This window comes from Sus scrofa, chromosome 4, assembly GCF_054392235.1.
Source record: "Sus scrofa isolate SSC_HxYL_T2T_F1_AM1 chromosome 4, Sscrofa_HxYL_maternal_Yorkshire_Landrace_v2.0, whole genome shotgun sequence".
NCBI lineage: Eukaryota > Metazoa > Chordata > Mammalia > Artiodactyla > Suidae > Sus > Sus scrofa.
The window spans coordinates 97,139,111-97,165,312 of NC_139386.1; the positions used below are offsets into that span (position 1 = coordinate 97,139,111).

General features: G+C 41.1%; 1 protein-coding gene across 2 annotated transcripts; it reads left to right on the forward strand.

Annotated features, from left to right (window-relative positions):
- On the forward strand, positions 1-24,678 carry FCRL4 (Fc receptor like 4). 2 transcript variants are annotated; one of them, XM_005663242.4, is made up of 13 exons: positions 1-525; positions 2,235-2,258; positions 6,619-6,873; positions 8,277-8,531; positions 8,839-9,123; positions 10,259-10,546; positions 16,341-16,454; positions 16,907-17,017; positions 17,640-17,667; positions 18,660-18,742; positions 18,903-18,968; positions 23,403-23,434; positions 23,534-24,678. In XM_005663242.4, exons 1-13 carry the CDS (start codon positions 465-467, stop codon positions 23,648-23,650), a joined length of 1,719 nt encoding a protein of 572 aa, XP_005663299.3. In that variant the 5' UTR covers positions 1-464; the 3' UTR covers positions 23,651-24,678. The 2 variants fall into 2 exon arrangements, with proteins under 2 accessions (XP_005663299.3, XP_013852386.2); XM_013996932.3 differs by lacking the exon at positions 2,235-2,258 and adding an exon at positions 2,069-2,162 and having other exon boundaries at positions 447-525.
- Positions 24,679-26,202: the final 1,524 nt, after the last annotated feature.

Here is a 26,202-nt window from a genome sequence, read left to right on the forward strand (position 1 = left end):
GCTTCGTCTTATATCAATAGTCAGCCGAGGTGTTCCAGCAGAGCCTTGTCAGGGGCCAGAAGAGGGCATTTCTGTGTTGAATGAGTTCTCCGACTCTGGAGTAATTTAGCTATATCCTTGGATTATGTGAATCTCAACAGGACTGGTGTCTTATCTGATATCTGGGAACAGGGAGAATAAGTTGTAGGTTCCTTGGAAGACAAAGCCTGGAGTGTTCTGAAACTATGACAACGTAAGCCTTGAGAAGCTATTCATACCAGATGTCACAGCAGTGCCTAAATATTCTTATCAAATATTGACTTTCATCATTGAGATTTTCTCACACTGGGCAACATACTCATTGATATTTTAAGAAAGATTCCTCCACTTCCCTCTTTCACTTCATTAACTCAACCAGCTATACTCAGAGAAGCACTTTGCTGAACTCACTCCCCAGTGCTGGGAACTGACCTGTCTGCCAAAAGATGCTCCTCAGGATCCCAGAGCAGACTTCCATGCTACTGTGGGCATCCTTGCTGGTCCTCGGTAAGTGAGGGGAGGGGTGGGAAGCCTCTGCTCCCCAAGGCCTCTCCTTTGGGCTGCTGAAAATGGATTTTATTCCTATTTAGAAGAGCAGAAAATGAACAAAGGGGGAAGATATTGATTTAATGGTTTTAGAGGAAAAAAAACTTATTTCTAAAAATGTGTTCCTCATTGGCTCCTAATTGCCTTTGGAAAAACACCTTCAACACCCCCCTCCAAAAAAGTGGGCATATTTTTCCATGTAAAAAACTAAAATTAGATTTGGTTCCCTTTCTAACCACAGACCATGAAGACCAAAAGTGAAAGATAAGTTGAGGTCAGTGGTGAAAGGACCATGTTCTGACTGGAGCTGATGTAGAATGAGCTTCTGTAGAGAAGAGTGATTTCTGGCTCTGTATTCTAAGATCAAACCTGCTCTGGTGTTTGCAGCAAGCATGAGAAGAGAAGAAATCAGACAGTGTGTCTTTGATTATTTTTCCCTGCTTCTGTACTACTTCCCAATATTTGTGTCCAAATGAGGCACTGATTTTCTAGTAGTCGAAGCTGGGGAAATAAAGACCAGTGGGTCATTTATACACTGAATGTTATTAAACGTGTTTGTTTTGCTTTTAGCTATATTCTGTTCTCGAGATCCCAATTAAGGGAAGAGTTACTGGTGTGACTGGCACATTATGGGAACTCAGTAAATAGTGGGTGAATGGCTGTATGGGGCATAGCTGGGCACTGCAGAGGACACAGGGACATGGAGGACACAGCTTCTGCCCTCAGGCACTGGTACTCTGATAAGAAAATCAAAGTACAAATGCAAGATCATTTGACTTGGCCATACAAGAAAAATATTACATAATGGATCATAGGATGAGGTCTGATGATAATTCTTGGTGATAACAATGAATGCTTGCTGAGCGCTGTGTCAGACAGTTTCTAAGACTATCCCATGTATTAAGATATCAAATCCTCTATCAGTCAATGAGCTGGAACTGCTATCAACCCTATTTTACAGATAAGGAAACTAAGGCACAGAGACCATTTCTTGCCTTAAGTGTCATACAGCAGTACAGTGGCAGAGTCAGAATTCAAACCTATAATCTGACATTGGAGCTATGATTTTAACTGCTGCCCCATCCTGCATGTCCAGTTATGAGTTTCAAGTGGGCTGTGACAAAGTGTTCTGAGTCAAAATAAGAGTGAAGATGCTGAAGCCTAGACGTATCACAGAAGGCTTCCTGGAAGAGGTGGGATTGCATCTGGGCTTTAACGCACTGATGTGACTAGTTTTTACTTTGTATTGAAGAAGGAGAATAACACTCCAGGGAAAAAGACAGTGAAGCCAAGCCTCAGGAGCAGCCACAGTCATGTTAAAAAAATAATTAAAGCCACTCTTAATTGACAGATTTACTACTTTAACTCATTAAAAATAAGACTACGAGGTCGGTTTTATGGTCCCCATTTTACAGATGAGGAAACTGAGCTCTTGGAGGTTTTTCGGTAGTTTGCCCAGGGACACACAGCTAATGTTCCAACCTCTTTCTCCCTGAGTCTACAGCCTGAGCTTTTGGCCATGGCCTTACCTGCTTCTCCAGGGTGGATGGCACTGAACATGTTTCTTCTCCTTTTGGCTGGAAGTGGAAAATGGGCAGGTGGGTTTTCAGGATAGAATGGTTTGGGACTCCTTGCCTTGAACTGATGCCTGGCTCTTGATTCTCTTGCAGCAGCTCCAGTCAGTGGACCACTTGGTAAGTCCCCCCATTTCTTTTCCTTTCTCTTCTATTTTTCTGGATCTCCTAATACCCATCCTATACCTCAAATACTTGTAAAAAGAGGCCTTGTCCCCACATCTTTTTCCTGAGGACTACAGGCAGGTGAAAACATGTCTTAGGACTCTGACCCTAAGAGTATGGGAGTCATGCTCCTGGACCAAACCTGCCTTTGTGCTGGATGATCTTGGAGGCTGGGCTGGGACACATGTCAAGGAGTTTAAGGAGAGGGGTGTGTCTCCACCAACCTGACAGAACGTATAGAATCCAGAGAGGAGAAGGACAGAAATAAGCCATTACCTCAATGGGGAAGGCTGGCGTGTCAACAACTTCTAGCTCTAGCTCAACAAAACACTGACCCTAACCCTGTGCAACCAGTTCATGCCAAACTTCAGCAGTCTATGTAGACATTTCTCTGTTAATAAGCTCAGATCATGATGACTTTGAGCCCCCATCTAATGGTCAGCACAAAGTCCAGCATCATGTTGGGAACTCTTCCCAGGAACCTTGGCAATCCGTGAAAATTCATTCAAGCCCGTTCCCTCTGGGGAGATGCTTATGTCAGCCAGCTCCAGCCAGTGGGAGCCACTGTGCCTTAATGCACACTGTCCCCTGTGGCTTCTAGGTTTGTGGTTCTCCTCCTCCGTGCTGTGGATGCAGACCGTTTCCCACAAATCTCTGACTAACTGGGAGGAGATTGTAACTTGACAGGACTGTGTTCAACATTCTAGGATGGAGAAATGAAATATCGAGAGTGTCAGCTAGAAGATGTGGCTAATCTCAGAACCCACAGACTCAGTCCCAACCTCACAACGACCCTGACAAGATGTGTCTTCTGGCCAGAGGGCCACCTGCATGTGGCAGGGGCAGTTTACTCTGACCTGGGAGCATTGAGGCTGTCAAAGGAATTCTCCCTTTCCTCCAGTAAAAGACCTATTGCCCAAATACCCATTTCCCTAACCCCAGGTTACTTCCTGGGGGCTGAGGGGAGTGGAGGATGGGGTGGAGGGGAGTGAAGTTGGGGGAAGATGTAGTGGGTACTGGTGGGAGTGGGAAAGACAGTGGAGATTTCTATTCTTTTCAAGAGAAATACAACCCCATACCTACTGGCAACATAGTAGAAAGTGAAAGGGAAAAAAGTCTGCAGAGACACATGAATGTGTATATAACCAAAGAGAACATTTGGGTTCTTCATTTAAAACAAGCATTCTGAGTACGCTACAGGTTTTTTTGTTTTTTTACTCTACAGTTTTTGCCTCCAATTTCCATTACATTCGGGTATAATTTTAAGGTATATTTGGGCAATTCTTACAGAAAAACATAGGTGTATTTAAAGTCTCAAGCTTTAAACAAGCAATTGCTTCCACGCCTTTAAATATAGACCATCCTCCTTATTTGAGTATAAAAGATACTCAGAAAAAACACACTTAGGTGATTCCACTTACAATTTTATAGTAAATTGCATATCCCCAATGTTGACCTTTTATTTTTGAAAAAAAAATACACATAGAAATAATTTTTTAATTTTCTACCTCACAGAATTTAGATTACCATGGGCAATTTGTAGAACAAAGCATGAATCTAATACTGATTTTTTTTTTTTTTGGTATGTGGTTGCTGCCACAGCTTTAGGTATCAAGACTATATTCAAGGCAGGAAGTGGGGGTGAGGGGGAGTAGGAAATTAAAATTGCAAAAGAGCTCCCCTGCTAAGCTTCTCTACTCTCATCTTAAAGGAAAAAACCTTCCCCCAGAATCCCCACCTGCTAGTCCACCCCTAGCTTTACTCCTCTGACATCTTAAAACTTCATCATGTGGCTGGACAAGTCAGTGTTTCATTTTTTCAAACCCACTGGTGTGGAACAGACTTAAGAGAAGGGCATTAGGACTGACTTTCAAAAGCCGAACAAGTATTCTCCCTATCATCGATTGCTCTTCTTCAACTGTTAACAAACTTTGCTCCGCTACACCTGTCAGTGACTTTGGGAGCCATCAGAGCAGGGGTCCCAAAAAACTTTTACCAACTTCATGAATTACTGCATCTTTGGCAATATCTGAAGTATCACTTTACATTCAATTTTCATTGTACACACAGTGAAAGACTGGCCTCAAAGCATGGATCTTTGAGCCATGTAGATGATAGCATTAAAGGGGTAAGAATGTTTGGGTGTCTGTTTCTAGTGAAAAACTTGGTTTGTAATTGCTTTTATTATGCCACGGAAAAAAGCTTTTCCCCCCATCCTCTTAAGTTTTATAATGGCAAATTAAACTGACAAAAGATAGATTAACAAGAGAAAAAACAAATTTTTGCCCAAAACTTACAGGAGTACACAGAAAAATACAATTAACCTATTGCATTTGGGACAGTTAGAATTTGGGACTTATATAGCCTTTGGAGAGAAAAAGGGGCAGGGGAGAAGGGCACTCACTGGAAAATAAATTACTTCTAAGAAAGATAAATGGGCCTTTAAGAGATAGATGGGGGAGCTATAATAGTTTTGTGACCATGTCTGTTTAGGTATGGTGCCTACTTCCGGTCTCTGGTGATAAGAGCCAATTATTTATTTGCTCCTGGGGGAGTGATTTATGACCATTGAACTCTCGAGAGGCTTTGCTTTTAGGCAGATTAGGGAATTCAGAATAAAAAATAAATAAATAAAATCTGTTCTCAAATGGCTTCAGCATAAAATGATTTTTATGCCATGGTGGTGTATTCTCCCTTCAGTACTACCCTCACAACCTTGAAATGCCAAAACTTAGAAAATAAACGCTCAGAGGAGAAAGAGCCGCAGTAACAGTTTCTTGTTGGGGAAATAAACTTAACAATTTCCCAACTCAGAAATTGTCTCCACACAGGTAGTAAAGAAAGCAAACACTCTCAATATTGAACAAGCATTAAACCAGACTATAATGGGCATCACGGGTAATCCACTAAGACATTGCAAAGATAGAAAAAGATCTCCCGTTCTTATATAGACAGGCGGATTCAGCTCATTACATACATATTTTCAGGATTAAACAGTAACTAGTTCTCCAGGAGGAGGACCTTTTGTCACACATAGTTTATTCTAAATTTATCACGGTAATTGGCTTTTATCCAGAGGAAGAATAAACATCTCATATCTTTAGGACTGGAGATAGTCTTGCATAGTGGAGCAAGGATCCACCAAAGTTAAACTCTTATCCTCCCACGGGAACTGGAGTTGGGAGCTGGGATAGCTGGCCCCCTGGATGTCTCCATTACAAAACGAACTCTTTCCTGAGAAAGACCTTTCTGAGGTGTGAGATTTGTGAGAGGCTTTTTAGCCTTTATAAAGATTCACGTACAAAGAACTTCTGAAAGAAAAAAGAGAGAAGGAGAAGCCTTTCCCCTTATTTTAAACAGGCAGAGAATTAAACCTCTTATTTTTCTTTTCCCCTTTTTTTTCTTTTTTCTTTTTTTGGCAGCCTCATGGCATATGGAGTTCCCAGGGGCCAGGGACCAGATCCGAGACATAGTTGTGATCTAAGCCACAGCTTCAGCAATACCAGATCCTTAACGCACTATGCTGGGCCAAGGATCAAACCTGCATCCCAGTCTTCCCAAGACATAGGGGACCCCACTGCGCCACAGCGGAAACTCTGCTCTTATTTTAAATTTGCATTTACTCTTACCTTCTCCAGCTTCTGCCCGTCAATGTTTCAAAGATCTTAAGGCCTGATTTTATGCAAGGCTCATATTTTATTTTTGTGAAAGAGTTATGTCTGAGGTGTGGGAAATTAGAAGCACCTAGCTCCCAGCACTCATACTCTTTCTAAAAGTTATCTGAATATAATTCCCACTTCAGGCCGTAGCCTGCACACCCCTCCTCTTCCTACTTTGGAGGAAGTACTACATGGACCCTTTTCCAAAACAATATAATTGACCTGAAATTCTTACGCTCCTCCCCTCCTCATCCCCCCACCCAACCATGTGGCCCTGCCACACAAATGCTTATCTTAGAGAGACGGTCTTACCCTAGGTGGGAGGGAGGCCAAGAGGAATCTACTTGAGGACCTGGTCCTATGGAAAAAGGAAAAGGGTTTATGAGCGTCCCATCACTGATCTTCCCTTGTGGTGGTGGTGTGTCCTGAGGGGTTGCCCTCTGAAAGGCCAGTCTGCTCCTGTACACCATGAAGCAGCCCCTGCCCTCCCAGGTGCGGTGAACTCAGCTGGAGAACTTGCAACTTGGAGAAACAGCAGCCCTGCTAGGGGGCTGTTTACAGATTCTGCAAAGCCTGGTCCTCCAGTCCATCTCACGCAAAGCACTGTGGTGGGACTGCAAGGGCCTCCTCCTCAGACTCATTTCTCTTCTCCCCAGCTGCTATCCCCCGATCCGTGATCTCCCTCCAGCCTCCATGGACCACAGCCTTCCAAGGAGAGAGAATAAATCTGACTTGCAATGGATTTCAAGGCTCTGCACCAGCAAAAGTAAAGTGGTACCGTAAGAACTTTAGGAAGAGATATCCAAGGGAAACGCCAGGAAATACCCTTGAGGTTCGTGATTCTGGAGAATACAAATGCCAGGTCCCGGGCTCACTCCTGAGTAACCCTGTGTACTTGCTCTTTACTCCAGGTGAGAAAGGGGGTGAATTAGTTGACACTTGGAAGTGGTTTTGTTACCTCTTAGCTCCTTGGAGTTTCCACGAACTGAGGTCCTTCGTTCTGCTCTAACCCATCATTTCGGCTCCTTTCAGATTCAGATTCGGCTCCCCCTCATTGTCTGTAAGTGTTTCTCTATTGACATTAGAGTTTGAATGTCTAATATTAGTCAACAGACATTCTTGCACCCTCACATAATTGAGGGAAAGAGTTAGTTTTAGGGGATTCAAAAGTGAAGCTGTCTTAGACCCTGGCCTTTAAGGACTTTCTAGCCTCCTTTGGGAAAACTTCCATATATACATGAATGTTCTGAGCACAAAATAGAAAGTGAAAAGTGCTATAAAACAAGAGTTCAGGAGTTCCTCTCATGGCTCAGCAGTTAATGAATCTGACTAGCATCCATGAGGACACAGGTTGGATCCCTGGCCTTGCTCAGTGGGTTAAGGATCTGGCATTGCTGTGAACTGTGGTGTAGGTCGCAGACATGGCTCGGATCCTGTGTTGCTGTGGCTGTGGTGTAGGCCAGCAGCTGCAGGTCTGATTCAACTCCTAGCCTAGAAGCTTCCATATGCTGTGGGTGTGCCCCTAAAAAGCAAAAAAAAAAAAAAACAAACAAACAAACAAACAAAAAAAACCACAAAAAGCAAAAAACAAAAAAACTAAGAGTTCAGAAGTGGAAGATCTCCAGCCTCAGGCCCCAAGTCCCCACCTGTCTTAAGATCTGTTCCTTCTCTCCTCCTACTTTCTAACTGGCCTACATATCTCTTTGTGTCCAATTTTGCCAACATTGGAGATCATCGGATCACTCCACAGGCATTGGTCTATAGGAGCAGATATTCACTGCCATCGTCTCAGAGAGAAAGCACAGAGCTAGCCTCTGATTAGAACCTGAAGAGCATGAGAATTTCCTTAGTGGACCACATTCACTATCCCTCAATCCTGGATTTGTGTCTGTAACTATAAGTCATCTGCATAGCACCCTCCAATGCGCTGTAATGTATTTAAATGTACTTCCTAGGACATTTCTCCAAAACCTGTGTCTTTGATGACTGAGATTTGGTAAATTGCTACTGATCTTGGCTGTACTCAGGGATGTTGGAGACTCTGGTCACACCTCCCCTCAAGTTTTCCTCTCCCTATTAGAATCCTTATATTTTGAATTTCTCACCAATTAAATAGATGTGTTTGGGGTTGATTTAGGAATTGTGTCCAAAGCAGGTTACACTGATTTGGAAGGAAATGAGTGAGCCTGGATCCGAAGTCTAAATCTTGGGGGAGAAAAATAAAAAAGAAGAAAAAGATAAAGTCTGTGCAATTCAGGATACACAGAGGAAGGAGTGCTGGAATGACAATGTCTTATCTCTGCATGGCTTCTAGCCTCCTTCATTCTCCAGGCCCCACATTCTGTGTTTGAAGGTGATGAGTTGGTTCTGAGATGCCAGAAAAGGGGAAAAGAGAGACTGACTTCTGTGAAGTACACTTGGAATGGAAAAATTATTTCTAATTCCAATAAAGGCGTGGAACTTTTGATACCACAAGCAAGTCTAAACAACAGTGGCAGTTACCAATGCATCGGATCCTTTGAAAACGCTTACATATTGAAATCAAATCTCAAAGTTATTCGAATTCAAGGTAAATCCTTCATTTCCTACAGAGGTGCTTAGCAATGTCAGAAATTGTGGATGTCAGTGGGGATTTATATAAGTCAATATCAGATCAAACTCAGGATAAATGCAGGACCTAAGTCCTCTAAGAAGCAGAGAAAGCGGAGTGGTTGGACTTAAATAATCCTGGGGAAGAAAAATGTGATAGAGGGGTCAATAAGCCTGTTTTTCTTGCTGTGTGTCTGAAGGTTTTCTGGAATTGAGAATCCACACCTGTCTTTCCCAGAGGGCCAAATACCCTCGTACTGAGATCTTGATTTTCCTCATCTCTCTAGAACTGTTTTCACGGCCAAAGCTGACAGTCACAGACTCCCAGCCAAGGGAGGGGAATTCTGTCAACCTGACCTGTGAAACACAGCGTCCTCTAGAGCGGCCGGACACTCGGCTTCACTTCATCTTCTTCAGAGGCAGCGGAGTCACCCTCTCCAACTGGAGCAGGTCCCCAGAACTCCACATCACAGCCATCTGGAGAGAAGACTCAGGGACATACTGGTGTGGTGCTGAGACAGTGACCAGTGGTGTCCACAAACTCAGCCTCCCGCTTCAGATCGATGTTCAGAGTGAGTGCTGGAGTCAGGTGGGCCGGGCCAGGCTGTGGCCTCTGGCTGACTGCTCCTTCCGGCCCTGTGGAGGTTGGGGCTGCCCCATTCAGATAGATTTTGTCATCCTTGACAGAGGCACCAGGCTTAGACTGAGAAGTGAGATACTATCATAAAAGAAATACAGGATTTCCTTTCCATCTCTATTTCTCTCAAAACTCAGTCTTAATTTTAAAAAAATTTTGCATAATGCTTTTTAATTTTTTATTAAAGTATAGTTGATTTACAATACTGTGCCAATTTCTGCTGTACAGCAAAGGGACTCAGTCATATATATCAATATATGCATGATACATGCATTCTTTTAAAATATTATTTTCCATCATGGTCTATCTTAGGATATTGGTATAGCTCCCTGTGCTATGCAGCAAGATCTTATTGTCTCTCCACTCTAAATGTAATAGTTTGCATCTATTAACCCCAGATTCCGAGTCCATCCCACTCCCTCCTTCCACCCCTTGGTAACCATAAGTCTGCTCTCTATGTCTGTGAGTCTGTTGAAATTCTATCACCTTGAAGTGATAGAGGTGATTCATGGAGGGAGACAAAAGAGTTGGGGAAAACAAAACAAAAACAAGAAACAAAGTGCCCTGCTCCTTGAATTGACAGATTTCAGGAAGTCAGATCTTGGGGCAAATTATTGAGAAGACAAGCCTCCATGAAGGTGAGTCCTAACCAATAGCAACAAAGGGTGTGATGTGTAAAGCAGAAGGGAAGAACGTATACACGTACAAAGATAAATACAGGAAGTATCGTCTTGTCTTAGGTACCTCCTGCAAAAGGGTGTGGTCTAGGCCAGTGTGATGATAGCCATGACTGCAATTCCCTATCCCTCAAAATAATTCAGACTGATGAGGACATGAGACAAAACCCAAATGCTTTTCTATGGCGAGCCAGTTTTCTCTCCTGGAGCCTAGTGTATCAGGACAGAAAGGTTACATTTAGTGATACTCTAAGTCCAAAATTCAGTCTATAGGCTACAATGCCAGCACCTATGAAGAGCATATCTTAAAGTCACATAAAAAGTGACCCTGTCCAAATCCCAGCCCCGTGCTTCTCCCACCACATCCTTACCTGTTGTCTTGTGTTCATGCAGGAATCCCTGTGTCTGGAGCGCTCCTAGAGACCCAGCCCCAGGGAGGCCAGGCAGTGGAAGGGGAGACACTAGTCCTTGTCTGCTCCGTGGTTGAAGGCACGGGGGACACCACATTCTCCTGGTACAGAGAAGACATGGAGGAGAGTCTGGGGAGGAAAAGTCGGCGTTCCCAGAGAGCAGAGCTGGAGATCCCTGTTATCTGGGAGAGCCACGCAGGGTTCTACTACTGCACAGCTGACAACGGCCATGGCCTCATCCAGAGTGAAGCAGTGAACGTCACTGTAATAAGTAAGTTTTCATTCCTATTGACCTTACTTATTCTTGGATTTCTCATCTGAGGGGTGATCTTTGTGCTTCTTTTTTCTATTTCCATTTTGCCATCTTCCATTGTGATAGATAATTTCTTCCATTAAATATTTGTAATTCAGGTTTCTGGGAGGTACTTCAATGAGGCAATGCTGGCCAGGAGCCATTTCACCTCTTGAGGATAATTTTGTGTGCCTCTATGCTAACCCATTGTGTGTTGCTTTCAGAGAGCAGCCTTATGTCATTAGCAGGGGTTCAGGATGATCCATCATTCTAAGCATCAACTATATTCTCCTTTCAGCAAATCATCTGCAAGACCAAAGATGTAAGGCATTCCTTTACTCCATTACTGTAGGTCTGAGAGTGTCTCAGTACCAAATCATACGCAGGCCAGGAAACTCACAAGTATCGAGAGTGGATACAGAGCCTCGTTATGCCATAGAGGAAATAAGCCTTCCTTTGGAATGCTACAGTCCTAGCTTACATCTTTCCCTTTTCCTATCTCCAAGGAGCCATACTAGGTGAAGCCAGGTTCCCACTCGGCACTCCTGGCACTAAAGAAATGGTTTCTTTGGGGCTTCAGTTCATCCTCTGTCTCAGGTTCCTTTGCATCCTGCCATTTAGTCTTTGTTGGCTGTTTCTCCACGTTGTCCATACTAGCCTCATGAAGGTAGGTCTCTATTTTGACCATATTTTATCCCAAGTGCCAGTTCTAGTGCTTAGTTCATATTAGACATTCATAGATAGTTACTGAATTAATACAGTTTACATATATCATTTGTGTTTACCATAGTAAGAATCCTAGAAAATAAAAATTTATTATCACCATTCTACAGAAAAGGAGTGGGAAGCTCAGAAAGGTTTGGTAATTTGCATAAGGTCACAAAGCTTATACCTGGCAGCCCAGATGTGAATCTCAATACAATCTTTTAGCTCAAAGAAACAGAGATCATTGTCAAAGTTCTTTGAAGAAGTACCACAATCAATAAATAGAGAACTGTGATGTTTATATAAAAGCTGTCAGCCTTGACAGAGCCATGAACCTGAACACTTGGGTAAGTGACTCTGGGAAGGGGGTACTATGCTAATGGCCCAGCTGCTGTGCAATTTTCCCTTCAACTCCCTCGAGGCAAAGTCTTGTGATGAAGCAGGGCCTTCTTGGGTCAGGGCACTGACATGTCTTCCCACAAACAGATGCCACAGGAGGGTCTTCATCTCACCCTAAAAATTTCTTGGTGAACAGTAACATTAGGGGTAATTCCCAGCAGAGAAGGGCAGAGACTAAGCCCAGTGTCATTTTAATGGCATTTTGAGAATCAGGTGGGAAAGGGGAAAAGAGGTTAGCAAAGCTGAAAGCTGCCAAAAGATGCCCTCTAAAGACTCTTGAATGCTCTAAAATCCAGAGTGACATTGAAAGTAGGAGTGTTGCTTCTCTTATATTGCAAAGTTTGCCTTGCAGAGCCCAAAGGTTGCAATCTCTGAAGAGAATAATTATAAATCTGGTGGTAATTCACATCTAAGTGTAAAAATTCTCATCCATTTTGAAGATGAGGTTGAAGTCATGAGAATGAATTTGCCTCCTCTGATACTAGCAGTGAGCTGGTTACTTCACACAGGTAATTTCATTTTACTCTCACAACTGCTCTGCAAGGCAGATGTCATCACCCGCTCAGGAAATGTGATCTCAGAGGTTAAGTACTTATCAAGGGTTCAGTTGATGTACGACAGAACAAGAATTTCTTTTCTTTCTTTTTTCGGCCATGCTCACAGCATGTGGAGGTTCCTGGACCAGGGATCAAACCTTTGACACAGGGGTGACCTGAGCTGCTGCAGTGACAATGCCGGATCCTTAACCTGCTGAGCCACAGAGGAACTCCATGAATTACTTTTAAAGTCTTTTTAATGTGTGGACCTTCTGCAAAATCTCTGTGCTTAGAAATGGAAGAATTTCTAGCAGGAGATAAACTCTCTGAGATAGCCTGGAGCACTCAGGCTAAGGTGGACTGTCTTAGCTTGCACTGCTATAACAAAACACCACAGACAGGGCAGCTTTGATAGCAGAAATTTCTTTTTCACAATTTCGAAGGCTGGGAATCTGAGTTCAGGATGCTAGCATGGTCAGGTTCTGGTGAGAGCTCTTTTCCTAGCTTGCAGACAGCTGCCCTCTGGCTATGGCCTTATGTGACAGAGTTAGGCGGTGGGAGATCTCTGCTGTCTCTTCTTATAAGGGCACTAATCCCTTAATGAGGGGGCCCCTCTCATGACCTCATCTAAACCTGACTACCTCTCAAAAGCCCCATCTCCAAAACCATCAATCATACTGGCCTTAGGATTGCTTCAACACATAAATTTTGGTGATCCCAATTCAGTCCATAGAATGGGCTGAAGTTGGCTAGAGTGGTGCTATGTGGGAGCAGACCTAATGTGTGAGAGTGTCCCCTAAGCCGGTCAGAGGGTAGCATGAAATTTCTGAAGGCCTACAGCAGTGTGTAAGGGTAAAAAATAAGAGCTAATACCTACATAGACATAGCACTTGCCATGTGTCAGGAACTGTTCAAAGCACTTTATATATGTTAACTTAAAATACAAGTACTACTATAGTTACCATTATATCCATTTTACAGATGAGAAAAATGAGGCATAGTATTTACAATACAAGTACTACTATAGTTACCATTATATCCATTTTACAGATGAGAAAAATGAGGCACAGCTAGTAAGGGGAGGAACTGTGATTTTAACCCAAACCTGATTTTAGCATCTGTGCCTTCCTTTCTTTTTGTTGTTCCCATTATATTGAGATAAAAAGGACCTATAACACTGTGTAAATTTAAGGTGTACAATGATTTGCTACATGTATATATTTCAAACTGGTTACCACAATGAGTTAGTACATCCATCACTTTACATAGTTCCAATTGTGTGTGTGTGATAAGAACTCTTATAACATCTGCTATCTTGGCAAACTTCAAATATACAGTATAGTATTGTTAACTATAATGACAATGCTGTACATTATATTTCCCAAACTTATTCATTGTATAACTGGAAGTTTGTATCCTTTCACCATCTTCACCATTTCCCCCACCCTCCACCCCCAATCCCTGGCAACCATTCTTTGTTTTTATGAATCCTTTTTTTTAAAGATTCCATATATAAGTGAGATCACACAGTATTTGTCTTTCTCTCTGTCTACTTATTGCACTTAGCATAATGCCCTCAAGCTTCATTCATATTGTTGCAAAAGGCAGAAATTTATTTTTTCTGACTGTGTAATATTCATATACTCACATTCACCATATTCACATTCCATTATGGTGGAACATTTTATATATATATATATGATATTTTCTTTGTTTATTCATACATCAATGGACACTTTGGTTGCACATGTCTTAGCTATTGTAAATAGTGCTACAATAAACACGGGGATGCAGCTATCTCTTCAACTTAGTAATTCCATTTCTTTTGGATATATACCTATAAGTGGGATTTCTAGATCACATAGTAGTCTGTTTTTAATTTTTCAAGGAACCCACGTAATGTTTTCCATAGTGGCTACACCAATTTACACTTGCACTAACAGTGTTCAAGTGTTTTCTTTTCTCCACATCCTCACCAACACTTGTTATTTCTTGTCTCTTTTATAAAAGCCATTAGAACAGGTGTGAGGTGCTATCTCACTGTGGTTTTGATTTGCATTTCCCTGATGACTAGTGATGTTAAGCCCATTTTTACATACCTATTGGCTTTTACATGTCTTTTTGTAGAAATGTCTATTCATATCTTTTTTAATCAGTTTTTAAAATTGGATTATTTGGATTTTTTGCTATGGAGTTGTGTAACTTCATTATTAGGTATTAATTCTTTATCAGGTAGATGATTTCCATGTATTTTCTCTCATTCTCTATTGCCTTTTATTTTGCTGCTTATTTCTTTTGCTGTGCAGAAGTGTTTTAATTTGATGTAGTAGTATTTGCTTATTTTCACTTTTGTTGCTTGTGCTCATGGTATCACATGCAAAAAGTCATCACCAAAGCCAATGTCAAGGAGTTTTTCCACTGTGTTTTCTTCTAGGAGTTTTATGGTTTTATGTCTTACAATTAAGTTTTTAATACATTTCAGGTTATTTTTTGTGAGTGGTAAAAGATAGAGATCCAGTTTCATTCTTTTGCATGTAATTATCAAGTTTCACCATCATCATTTATTAAGACATTATTTTCTCCATTGAATATTCTTGGCTCCCTTGTCAAACATTAGCATGGATTTATGTCTGAGCTCTTGATTCTATTCTATTGTATTATGAATTTGTTTTTATGTCAATACCAATCTGTTTTGATTACTCTAGCTTTGTTATATAGTTTGAAGTTAGGAAGTGTGAAGCCCCCAGCTTTGTTTTTTAGCTTCAGAATTGCTTTGGCTATTTGATGTCTTTCGTGGTTCCAAAAAAATTTGGGGATTTAAAAAAAATTTCCTTTAAAAATGTCAATGGAATCTTAATAGAAATTGCATTGACCCTGCAGATGGCTTTGAATAGTATGGACATTTTAACAACATTAATTCTTCAATCCACAAACACAGGGTATCTTTCCATATATTTGTGTCTTCAGTTTTCTTCAACAATATCTTACAGTTTTCAATGTATAGATCTTTCACCTTCTTGGTTAAATTTACTGGTAGGAATTGTTTTTTTGACGCTATCGATGATAGGATTTTTTTCCCTTTATTTCTTCTTCAGCTAATTCATTGTTATTGTATAGAAACACAACTGACTTTTGCATGTTGATTTGTATCCTACAACTCTACTAAATTCATTTATTAAATCTAACAGATATTTTTGTGGAGTGTTTATGATTTTCTTTATATAAGATCATGTCATCTGCGGAAACAATTTTTCTTTCTACTTTCTAATTTGGCTGCCTTTTATTATTTTTTTCCTCTCCTAATTGCTCCAGGTAGGACTTCTAGAACTATGTTGAATAGGAGTGATGAGAGAAGACATCCTTATCTTAGAGAATTGATCTAATGGAAAAATCAGAATTCTCCAACAATTTAGTTTATATCTTCTGTCAGTTTCTTTCCCACCTTACCTTCAAAGCACATAAGACTCAGTCTTCTATGGGGAATGAATCTGGTGTCGTTTCTGTTGTGGTGTCTATATATATACATATATTTAAGAAGAACAATCTATGAGTTATTGCTGGCTCAACTAGTGCCCTAATCAGCAGTGATATTCCTTTTTTTCTCAGGCAGGCTGCTGTTCCCAAGTTAGGCACTTAACATCTTTCCAGATGTCTGGGGGAAATTTCTAAAAGGCCAGATTACAAGAATACAGGATAGATAGACGGATAGATACATAGACAGATACATAGAGATACATAAATAGATACATAGACAAATAAAGAGATAAATACATAGGCATAGACTTCCCCTCAAATGTTAATTTCTGAAATGATGTCTGTGGGTTGGTGCAGGGAGCTGGCTACCTTTTCTTCCTTTTGCCACAATCCACCCAGACTCTTGCCTTCAACCCCTTCACAGTGAGTCACTTCCTGTCACATTCAGGCTCTGTGCTGCCCATACACAGAAACCAGCTTCCTGTGTCACATCAGCCCTGATATAGTCCTCAACAGCCCCCATGAGTCCTAGCTTTTAGATTCCTCCCTCTCCCAGGGATCAGGACACCAGCCAGGCTGAGGAAAGTTTCCAGGGATTCCTGGCAATTCCAGGCCCTAGACCCCACTCCCTGAGGCTGATACAGGCTTTTCCCCTCCAGGTATGCCAGGGAACAGAAGAGGCCTCGTGGCTGCGGGTGCCACTGGGGGGACACTCAGCTTTCTTCTTCTGGCTGTGGCCCTGCTGTTTTACTGCTGGCACCAGAGGAAACCAGGTTTGTGTTCTCTCTTACCTTTGCCAGAGTCCACGCCCTATCTCTGCCTTAGACACCCCAGCTTATCGCAGCCTTGGTAACTCCCACACCACCATTCCCCCCCTCACCACCCCAACACTCACAGACACACTCACACCCTTTCTTCAGATGGCAGTTTCAGATTAGCAGATTTCTAATCTGGTTTACGAAGCCTCAAGTGAAATGTAGGGAGGAAATAAACATTTTACTTTTAACTTTAATGTTACTTTAAATATTTTACTTTTAACTTTAATGTTAAAACACTTTTTAACAGTTTCCTTGGGTAGTTTCTTTGGTTCCAACGGACTGGCCAACTGGGTACTTCAGCCCATTGTACATCCCTCGCAAGTGGACGATCAAAATAAACTGAAAGGCCCTATGAAGAAATGACTGAGAATGGGAGCTGGCTAACCTCTACCCTTCTTCTTCCTCAGAGACTTCCCTGAGTCGAAGCCTGAACCCATCATCTTGTATTCCAATGGCCGTGCTCTCCACAAGCCAGCCTGCTGGCTCCCCCTCTACCCAGGGGAGAGAATTTATCCCAGGTACCACCTGCCATGTGCTTCCAATGGCTTCTTGCCTTAGCCCAGGTCAGGCTAGCTTCAGATGCCAGAAAACCTGGTGTACAAGACAGGCACAGAAACATGTTCAGCTTGAGAACAATTATCCACATCCTTCATCTCTGTTTCTTGGTTTAATTCAATTCAATTTACCTCACCATGTCCTTCTGGACACCATCCGTGTGCCTTGCATTGGGCTGGATGCAGAAGCCGTGGGCCTCTAACCATGAGCCTCCTTAGCAAGCCCATGTCGGAACTTGAGCTTCCTCTAGGCAAAACCACAGATGCACCTGCAAATCCACCTATAGGCCCTCACTGCTCTGAAAGAAAGACAGTTTGGTTATACGTAGTATTTTAACACAGCCTTAAACCCTTAATCAAGTCTCAGATAATTGCATATTCAATCCAGGAATGTGTAGTCCAGTCCCAAGCAAATTATATGCTTTGTTCAATTCTTTTTCACATCATTTTCATGGGAATTCGAGACAGGGCCCATGTTTGAAATGATTTTTTTCTGGTGATCTCTCTTAGGCAAGCAACTGTGTGTGAAATATTTGAGAAAGAGCTCCCCCTGCTGACCCAAATCTGCCTTTGCTTTATTTTGCAGGAGATGGTTTACTGGGAGACACAACCAGGTGAGGTTGTAAGAATAAAAGATACAGAATTGCAGAGCTGCAGAATTAGGCCAAGTGATTTCTCTATGTCCCTGTGGTTAGCTGCTCCCACTTTCTCATTCCTTGAAATGGCCACAATCGCAGCTTCCCAGGAGCTTTCTAATAGTTTGTGTAATGGATTTTACGTGTATTTAGGTTAGTTCTTATTTGATATTGATCCCTTCATCTAAATGGATGCCGCCAAAGGTTATAGATTTTCTAGGTTGGCACAGAATATTTCTGGTACAGGTAGTCCTATAGTTAGATAATGTATTACTATAACTATGTATAAAATGACGATTGGTTCTAGACTTTCCAGAGGTGCCTCAATTTGTAATAATCTTCTTTTTGCCTCCGTGTGCTCATATACTCATCGGATTTTATGTTTTTTAATTTGGTTTGGAAAATATGGTCTTCCTCTTCTGCCTGTGGCAGTGTTTCAGCCTTAGGTTACAGTTTGGAACTAGGAGCATGGATTACGTCTAATGCCTTCTTGAATGGTCCAGACAGAATGATGTGAAGTCACTACTCCTGATGAGGAGGCTGGATTATTTATTTATTTATTTGTTTATTTATTTATTTATTTATTTATTTATTTTGTCTTTTTAGGGCCAGAACCGGGACATACGGAGGTTTCCAGGCTAGGGGTCAAATCAGAGCTGTTGCTGCCAGCCTATACCACAGCTCACGGCAACACTGGATCCTTAACCCACTGCGTGAGGCCAGGGATTGAACCTGCGTCCTCATGGATGCCTGTCAGATTCGTTTCCTCTGAGCTATGATGGGAACCCCAGGCTGGATTTTTTAACCAATTGCCAGTGACCATTCTATCCAAGATTTGATTGTTTCTATCATGTCAGAGATTCTTCTGGCTTTGTTCAGCTGACATCGCCCCATCCTTTTCTGTTTGTCTGTCCAATTCTCACACACATTATAATGTTTCAAGGATAAACATGTGTTTCTCTGTCTCACAGGAGCCCCCTTACTCTGGGCCCAGGGGAGCCTCCCCCTCCCAAATGTCCTGCCTCGGTGGAGCTTCAACAGTTGTACAGCAATGGTGAGGAGTCCCTGGGAGGAATCTGCTCTTGGCTTAAGCCAGGGAAAGATAATGGGTTTTGAGGCCTGGCAAAGGCCTCTGGTCTCCTAGTATCCCAAACCTGGACAGTCACAATAAACATTCATGGTTAAGAAAATATTGCTTTTTTTTCCCTTCCCAGTGCATCTCAAAGAAGGAGACTTGGTATATTCTGAGATCCAGATTATTCAGCCAGGAGAGGGGCAGGGTAAGTCACTGGGGAGAGATGTTGGCCACAAGCTATATTCATTCATTCAATACCTATTTATTGAGCACCTCCTGTGTGATAGGTACTGTTTTATTCACTTTATTTTATTTTATTTTTTTTACCATGATACACTCAGAATGGCCAGATTTATTGTTTTTTTAAATTTATTTTTATTTTTTTCCACTGTACAACATGGGAACCAAGTTACACTTACATGTAGACATATTTTTCCACCATTTGTTCTGTTGCGATATAATTATCTAGACATAGTTCTCAATGCTACTCAGCAGGATCTCATTGTAAATCCATTCCAAGAGCAATAGTTTGCATCCGATAACCCCAAACTCCCGATCCCTCCCACTCCCTTCCTCTCCCCCCGGGCAGCCACAAGTCTATTCTCCAAGTCCATGATAGTACTGTTTTAAATATAGGGAGTCTGTTAGTGAACAAAGCAGATAAAAATTGCTGCAGTGTGGTGCTAGATTCGAAAGAGAGAAGACAGACACCGAAAAATACATAATATGTCTTTGCTGATGATCAAAACAAAACAAAATTTAAATATCCTTCTAATAGATATTGTAATCACGAAGGAGTATGTACAGAGGTTGCCTGTAAGTAATGAATGAATGATTACAAAGCACCCACTATGTGATAAGAATATGTACATTATAGGGAGTTTCTGTTGTGGCTCAGCAGGTCAAGAACACCACTAGCATCTGTGAGGATGAGGGTTTGATCCCTGGCCCCGCTTACTGGGTTGAGGATCCAGCATTGCCATGAGCTATGGTGTAGGTTGCAGATGCAGCTCAGATCTTGTGTTGCTGTGGCTGTGGTGTAAGCTGGCAGCTGCAGCTCCGATTTGACCCCTGCCTGGGAACCTCCATATGCTGCAGGTGTGGCCCTAAGAAAAGCAAAAAAAAAAAAAAAAAAAAAAACAAGAACATATACCCATGATAGCATATATACTTATACATATGGATGCATGTGTTTAGTTAATCCACATAACAACCCTATGCAACCAATGTACTGAACATCAAGACTCATGACTTAATTACAAAAACTTTGTCTCTCACCACCTCTTTAAACTTTCTTCTGTGGAAAATCTTCCCAGGCACTCAGAATAAAAATTCTGGCAGCCACAGGTTTTTCAACATATTCTCCGTTCTCTTAGATAATAGACATGTGGACTCCTTAGGTCATAGAATCAATTTAGTAAGTAGAACACCTAGTTCGAAGATGTTAATCAAAACTTTCCCCTCTCCTAATTCAGACAAATTTGAGAAGAGAAGCTGGCAATGGAAGGGATGTGGGGGAGAATGGAGCAAAGTTGGTTTCTTCTCTATTTCTTTGGTTGGCTTCCCCTAACTAGCCTGGAAATTTCTGGGGAAAGGACTTACGCCAACTGGTATTTTGGAAGCTGGCTTCTGCCTCCCCTGGGATGGCAGATGCAAAAGCAGGAGTTCCCCCCTCTAAAGTACATGTGTGATCTCTTGAGGTTTTCCCTCCTTCCTTAAATACCTTTGTCCCAGCTGATGCATTTCTAACTCCTTCACTGGCCTCCCCTCCAGTCAATCACATCCAGCTTCCTGCCCTTGGTACCCACAGACCCTACCAGACTCCTTCTTGTTCTGCCTCTGACATGGACCTGGGGAACACCTGGGAATCTCAGGTCCTTGCTAGCCCAGCAACACTATTCTCATCCCACCACCAGTTATGAGTCGGAACTCTCAACCCTCTAGATAGGTGGTGTCGAAATATTCTTTTCATTGTCATATACAGTAAGAAATACAAATTGTACTGCAAACCTGTGTGAACATGCTCACATACACACACACATATATAACTGAACCAAAAATTTTGAGACACTACTTAATTATGCACCCTGTTTTCTACTCAAAATTATTGTTTTAATCAGCTTTATTGAGGTATAATCTATATGCGCTATAATTCACTACATTTAAATGTACAGATCAAATTATTGCAATGAATGTAAACAGTCAGAGAAATACCAAACGTTTTCAACACCCCAGAAAATCCTTTCATACTCCTTTGCATTTAATCTCCCGCCAGCTCCACCCCTGGCAGCCACTGATCTGCCTTCTGTCCTATAGTTTTGCTTTCCTACAATTTCATATAAATGGAATCGTATATAATCTAATCTTTTGTCTGGCTTCTTTCACTAACACATGTTTTGCAGTTCATTCATATTCTAGCATTATAAGTAGTTAATTACCTTTTTTCTGACATGTAAAAAGCTATAAATATTTAACATATACAATACATGAGTTTGGATATAAATTTACACCAGTGAAACCATCACCACCTTAAGGCCATAGACATTTACATCATCTCCCAAAGTTTCCTTCCACACATTATTATTGTTATTATTATTATACAACATAAAATTTACTTCTTAAATATATAATTAGTTATAGGCCCTATGTAGATCTCCAAAATTTATTTATCCTTCATAACTCAAGCTTTGGTAACTTTTGACCATTAGCTCTAGTCGCCTTTCCCCGAGTCCCAATTTTACTCTCTTCTTTTATGAATTTGAGAACATACAATATTTGTCTTTCTGGACTGGCTTATTTTTCTTAGCATAACATCGCCCAGGTCCAACCATGTCGTCAAAAATCATAGGATTTCCTTCTTTTTTAAAGGTGGAACAGTATTCCACTGTGTGTATGTGATATTTTATTTATTCATTCATCCATCATTAAACATTTAAGTAGTTTCCATGACTTGGTATTGTATATGAATAGTATATGAATAGTGCTGTGATCTTTCCAGATCCATATTTCAATTCCTTTTGATATATATTTAGAAAGTGGAAATATTTGATATATATTTAGTTGCTGGATCACATCATCATTTCATTTTTAATTTTAAAAGAAACCTCCCTACAGTTTTCCATTGTGACACTACCAATTTATACTCCCACCAGCAGTGCACCAGAATTCCCTTTTCTCCATATCCTCGCCAGCACTTGTCATCTTTTGTCTTTTTACTGATAGCCATCCTAACAGGTGTCAGGCGATATCTCCTTGTGGCTTTGATTTGCACTATCTGATGATCCCTGACGCTGAGAACCTTCTCAATAACTGTTGGCCACCGATATGTCTACTTTAAAGAAGTATTTATTCAGATCTTTTGCCCATTTTTAAATTGGGTTATTATCATTGTTATTTTAGCTGTTAAGTTGTATGATTTCCTTATATATTTTGCATATGAACCCCTTATCTGATATGTGGTTTGTAAGAATTTTATCCCATTTTGTAAGTTGCCTTTTCTACAAATAGCACCTCTCCAATATCTTTGTGCCTAGTAGAAAGTTCACTTGTAACCTGTAGTAGAAAGTTAAGGACTTTTGCAAGGTCACAAACCCAGTAAAAGACTAAGTCTTCCATTTTGCCATAATATTTGCTGCTTATAGTGCCTACTGATATATTTGACTAACATGTATCTTCTGAACACCTGCTTTGTCTGTCACTTTGATTTTTCAGCCATCCTTGCTAATCAGGACCTTTTGAATGATAGAATTAGAACAGCCACCAATTCTATTGGGTTAATTGGGTACATCTTAAAGAGTCACCTTGATCAGTTGCTGCTCTTCACACTGTCCTTGACATATTTGTCAAAATACCATTGAAGCTGAGCACACTGTTGACAGACTAGTTATATTTTAGGCACTTTATATATTGATGCAGAATTTCTTCACCAGTGCCTCAATGTTGCATGAAGCCCCTGAAATTGTATGCAGAGTTCCATGCATATGACTATTGTTTGGGGGCAAGAGTACATAGTTTCTATCAGGTCATTAAAGAGATCTGTAACCCAAAAATATTGGTAGTAAAAATATGATAAAAAGATAGAAATCTTGGGTGTCCCGGGATGGATCCTTTTTTTTTTTTTCAGGCTCTATCTCTTCATAAAATTATTATACAACTCTCATAATTCTACCTTGTTCTCTGAAATTCCTAATTTCTAATATGCAGGATGTGACAAATCACACCTGTTGAAATTTTCTCTCACTGTGGCTCTGTCTCTAAGAAACTTTCGCAATAAAGTCGAGAAATAGAACATGCTAATGTAAGAGAGTTTTTCTTACAAGGCAGTTAAGAGAGGCAAGAACTGAAACTAAGAAAGAAATTCTCTCTTAACATCTGGTCAAGGAGGGGCGTGAGGTTTCTTGGGGTGGTATTGACAGAGGAGTTGACAGATCATTGGAGCTTGAAAAGAACTTGCAGAGGATTGGGATAAGACATGGTAAAACAAACTTACATCTTGTAGGACATGTTGGAAGTCAGGATGGGGAAAACATGGCAATCAGTGGGGGCCCAGGGGCTCTCAGACTCTGGGGAATAAGCTAGAAGGCTGGGCTCTGAGTGAATCAAAATACTCATGGCTCAATGGTTTTCTTTTCCTCTACAGCTAAAAACTCCAGAACATTTCTAGAGGATCAGGTAAGTTTCATTTCCTGACTGATTCATCTCCCATTACTACCGATAGCCCCATATTCTCTCTCTCTTTTCAGTTCTTATTCTACCTTCTTTTCTCTCCAGCATGCCTCGATTGTCTACTCTGAGGTGAAGACACAGCCCCAAGATGATGTGGCTGGAAAGATCAGCTCTAAAGAGGAAGATGCCATGGAACGTTATGAGAATGTCCTACTCCTGTGACTCATCCCTGATCCAAACACCTGTGCAGTCCTCAAGGTCTCTGGAGTGATTGGCCGGTTCCAACTTTCCAGTCCTTCCTGGCCATGTGCATTCAGTTCCAAGGCTTCTGATTCATCTACTCTGAGGTGGTGAAGGCTCCTCAAAGACTTCGCTGAAATAACCAAGATCCACAGTAAAGAGAAAAGCCTGTGTACTTGCTATGAGCCTAACTTCCTGTGTTTCCCTGGGGTCTGATTCAGGGAAAAGGAATAAGGAAGGAGGATTGCTGTGGAACAACAGAAGCCCACATCTTGGTGAACTGGGATTTGTACCTAGACAGAAGAGCTTAAGTGACTCAGGTTTGTTTAATACATCTTCAATAATTCTCCCACTGGGGAATTATCTGCATCAATAGGTTTCACTATGAGTGGCTGCACCCGTACTTCACAGACGATGCACAGTCCTGCTTACACTGGTTACACCACCAGGATTCAGTTGCAGACAAAAGAATCCATTCCAAATGGCTTACAGATAAAGGAATTTAAAAGTTTATATTAACTACTTTGAAAAAAAAAATCATTAGAAGTGCTGGAGAAGCAGGCTCTAGGCTGAACTTCCAAAAGTCAAATCTAATTATGTTAATATTATTAGGGATAAAGGCTTTTAAATCAGAGAGAAATTTTTTTAAAATATATACAATTAAAGATAAAATTTTAAAAATAAGTAACAACCCTGAAAACAACTGTAAAATTAAAAATTAAGTAACAACCCCCCAAACCTATATTTGAATTAGAGATATCAGTATAAACTGATGGCAAACCCTGCCTTTTCAAAAAAGTTATTTATTTCCTAGGTCTGTCCACTGGAAAGGTCTAGAAATGATTAGAACCCAATATCAAGCAGCACCCATTTCACTTGTTATAATTTAATTTCCTGCTCAAAGGATATAGAGCTATCTTTCTTATAGGAGCAGTAACTTTGAGTTATCAAATAGGTAGTGTTAAGCTAATTCTTCCAATAAATGAAGAAAGACTGAAAAAGATAGAAAATGACTATTTTGTGTGAATGTTTCATGCTACACCTACTGATTAAGTTAAAAAAAAAAAAAAAAAAGATGGAAACGGCCTAACCTTATGTGCCATCTGATGGCAGTATTCGATACCACCTACAAAGTATTTGTGCCTGAAATGTCACAACTGCATCCCATCGAATCTCTAAATCTAACCACCAGTTTATATGAAATACACTCGACAAAGGACTATGTTAAATAGCACCATGGAATTGCACTCAGAAAAATCTAAACTATGGAAACATCCTACAGGATAAATGATCTGGCTTCTTCAACAAAGAAATGACAGAAGAAGGAAGGAAGGAAAGAAAAAAGGAAGGAGAGTTCTCATTGTGGCTCAGTGGAAACAAACCCAACTAGTATCCATGAGGATGTGAGTTTGATCCCTGGCCTCACTCAGTGGGTTAAGGATCCAGGATTGCCAGTAGCTGTGGTGTAGGTTGCAGTTGCATCTCAGATCTGGCATGACTGTGGCTGTGGTGTAGGCCAGCAGCTGCAGCTCCAATTCGACCCTTAGCCTGGGAACTTCCATATGCTGCAGGTGCAGCCAAAAAAAAAAAAAAAAAAAAAAAAGGAAGGAAGGGAAGAAAAAAATGTGAGAGGGAAGACCTATAAATTAAATAAGACTGGATACATGTCAGTCAAAAGTAATGAGTAGTTCTTGACCCAAACAAACGAAGTTAGAAAGAAATTACTTATGAAATACTGAAGGAAATTTGTACGTAAGTATGAAGAAATGATGTTTAGATATGTTTGAAGATGGTATTATTGTGGTTATGTTTTATTTTAAAGCTCTTTTACTTCATACTGAAGTATTTGTAGACTAAATATTATGACTTTGATTGAAATAATCCAATAAGAGGAAGGTGGGTAGGAAGTGGGTAGTGGTATAGCTGAAACAAGATTGGTCACGGGTGTGCCATTTCTGAAGCTGGGTGATAGGTGCACTGTGGGAGGAAGGAGGGCTTATACCAGCCTATGCTTTTCTATGTTTTAAATTGCCATAATAAAAGGTTAAAATATCTATATCCAGAATGGCAACTCACTTCATCACCTCCTTCATTGTTTCTGCCCTTTGTCTACAGCACCTCTCACCTTACAGCAGTGGTTCCTGTCTCCCTCTTTGCCTCTTCCCTCCTTACAGCCCATTCCCAGCACTATGGTCATTGTGCTCAAAACCTTGCATTGAATTCCCACCTTCCTTACAGTAAAAGCCAGAGTCTTTAAGTGCCCACAATGCTTAACCTGATCTTTCCTCCCATGGCCTCCCTGGCTTCCTCTCCTACTACTTTCTCCCTCATCACTTAGCTGAAGGTGCTCTGCACACACCAGGCAAATGCCCACTTAAGTCCTTTGCACTGTCTGCTCCCTTGACTTAGACTGTTCTTCCTTCTAGCCATCAAGGCTTTGAGGTCTACCTGAATCACACATACTTAGAAATTACTTTCCCCCGGCTTCAGCACTTCCAATCTCCCTTACTCTGCTTTACTTTTTTTCTCCACAG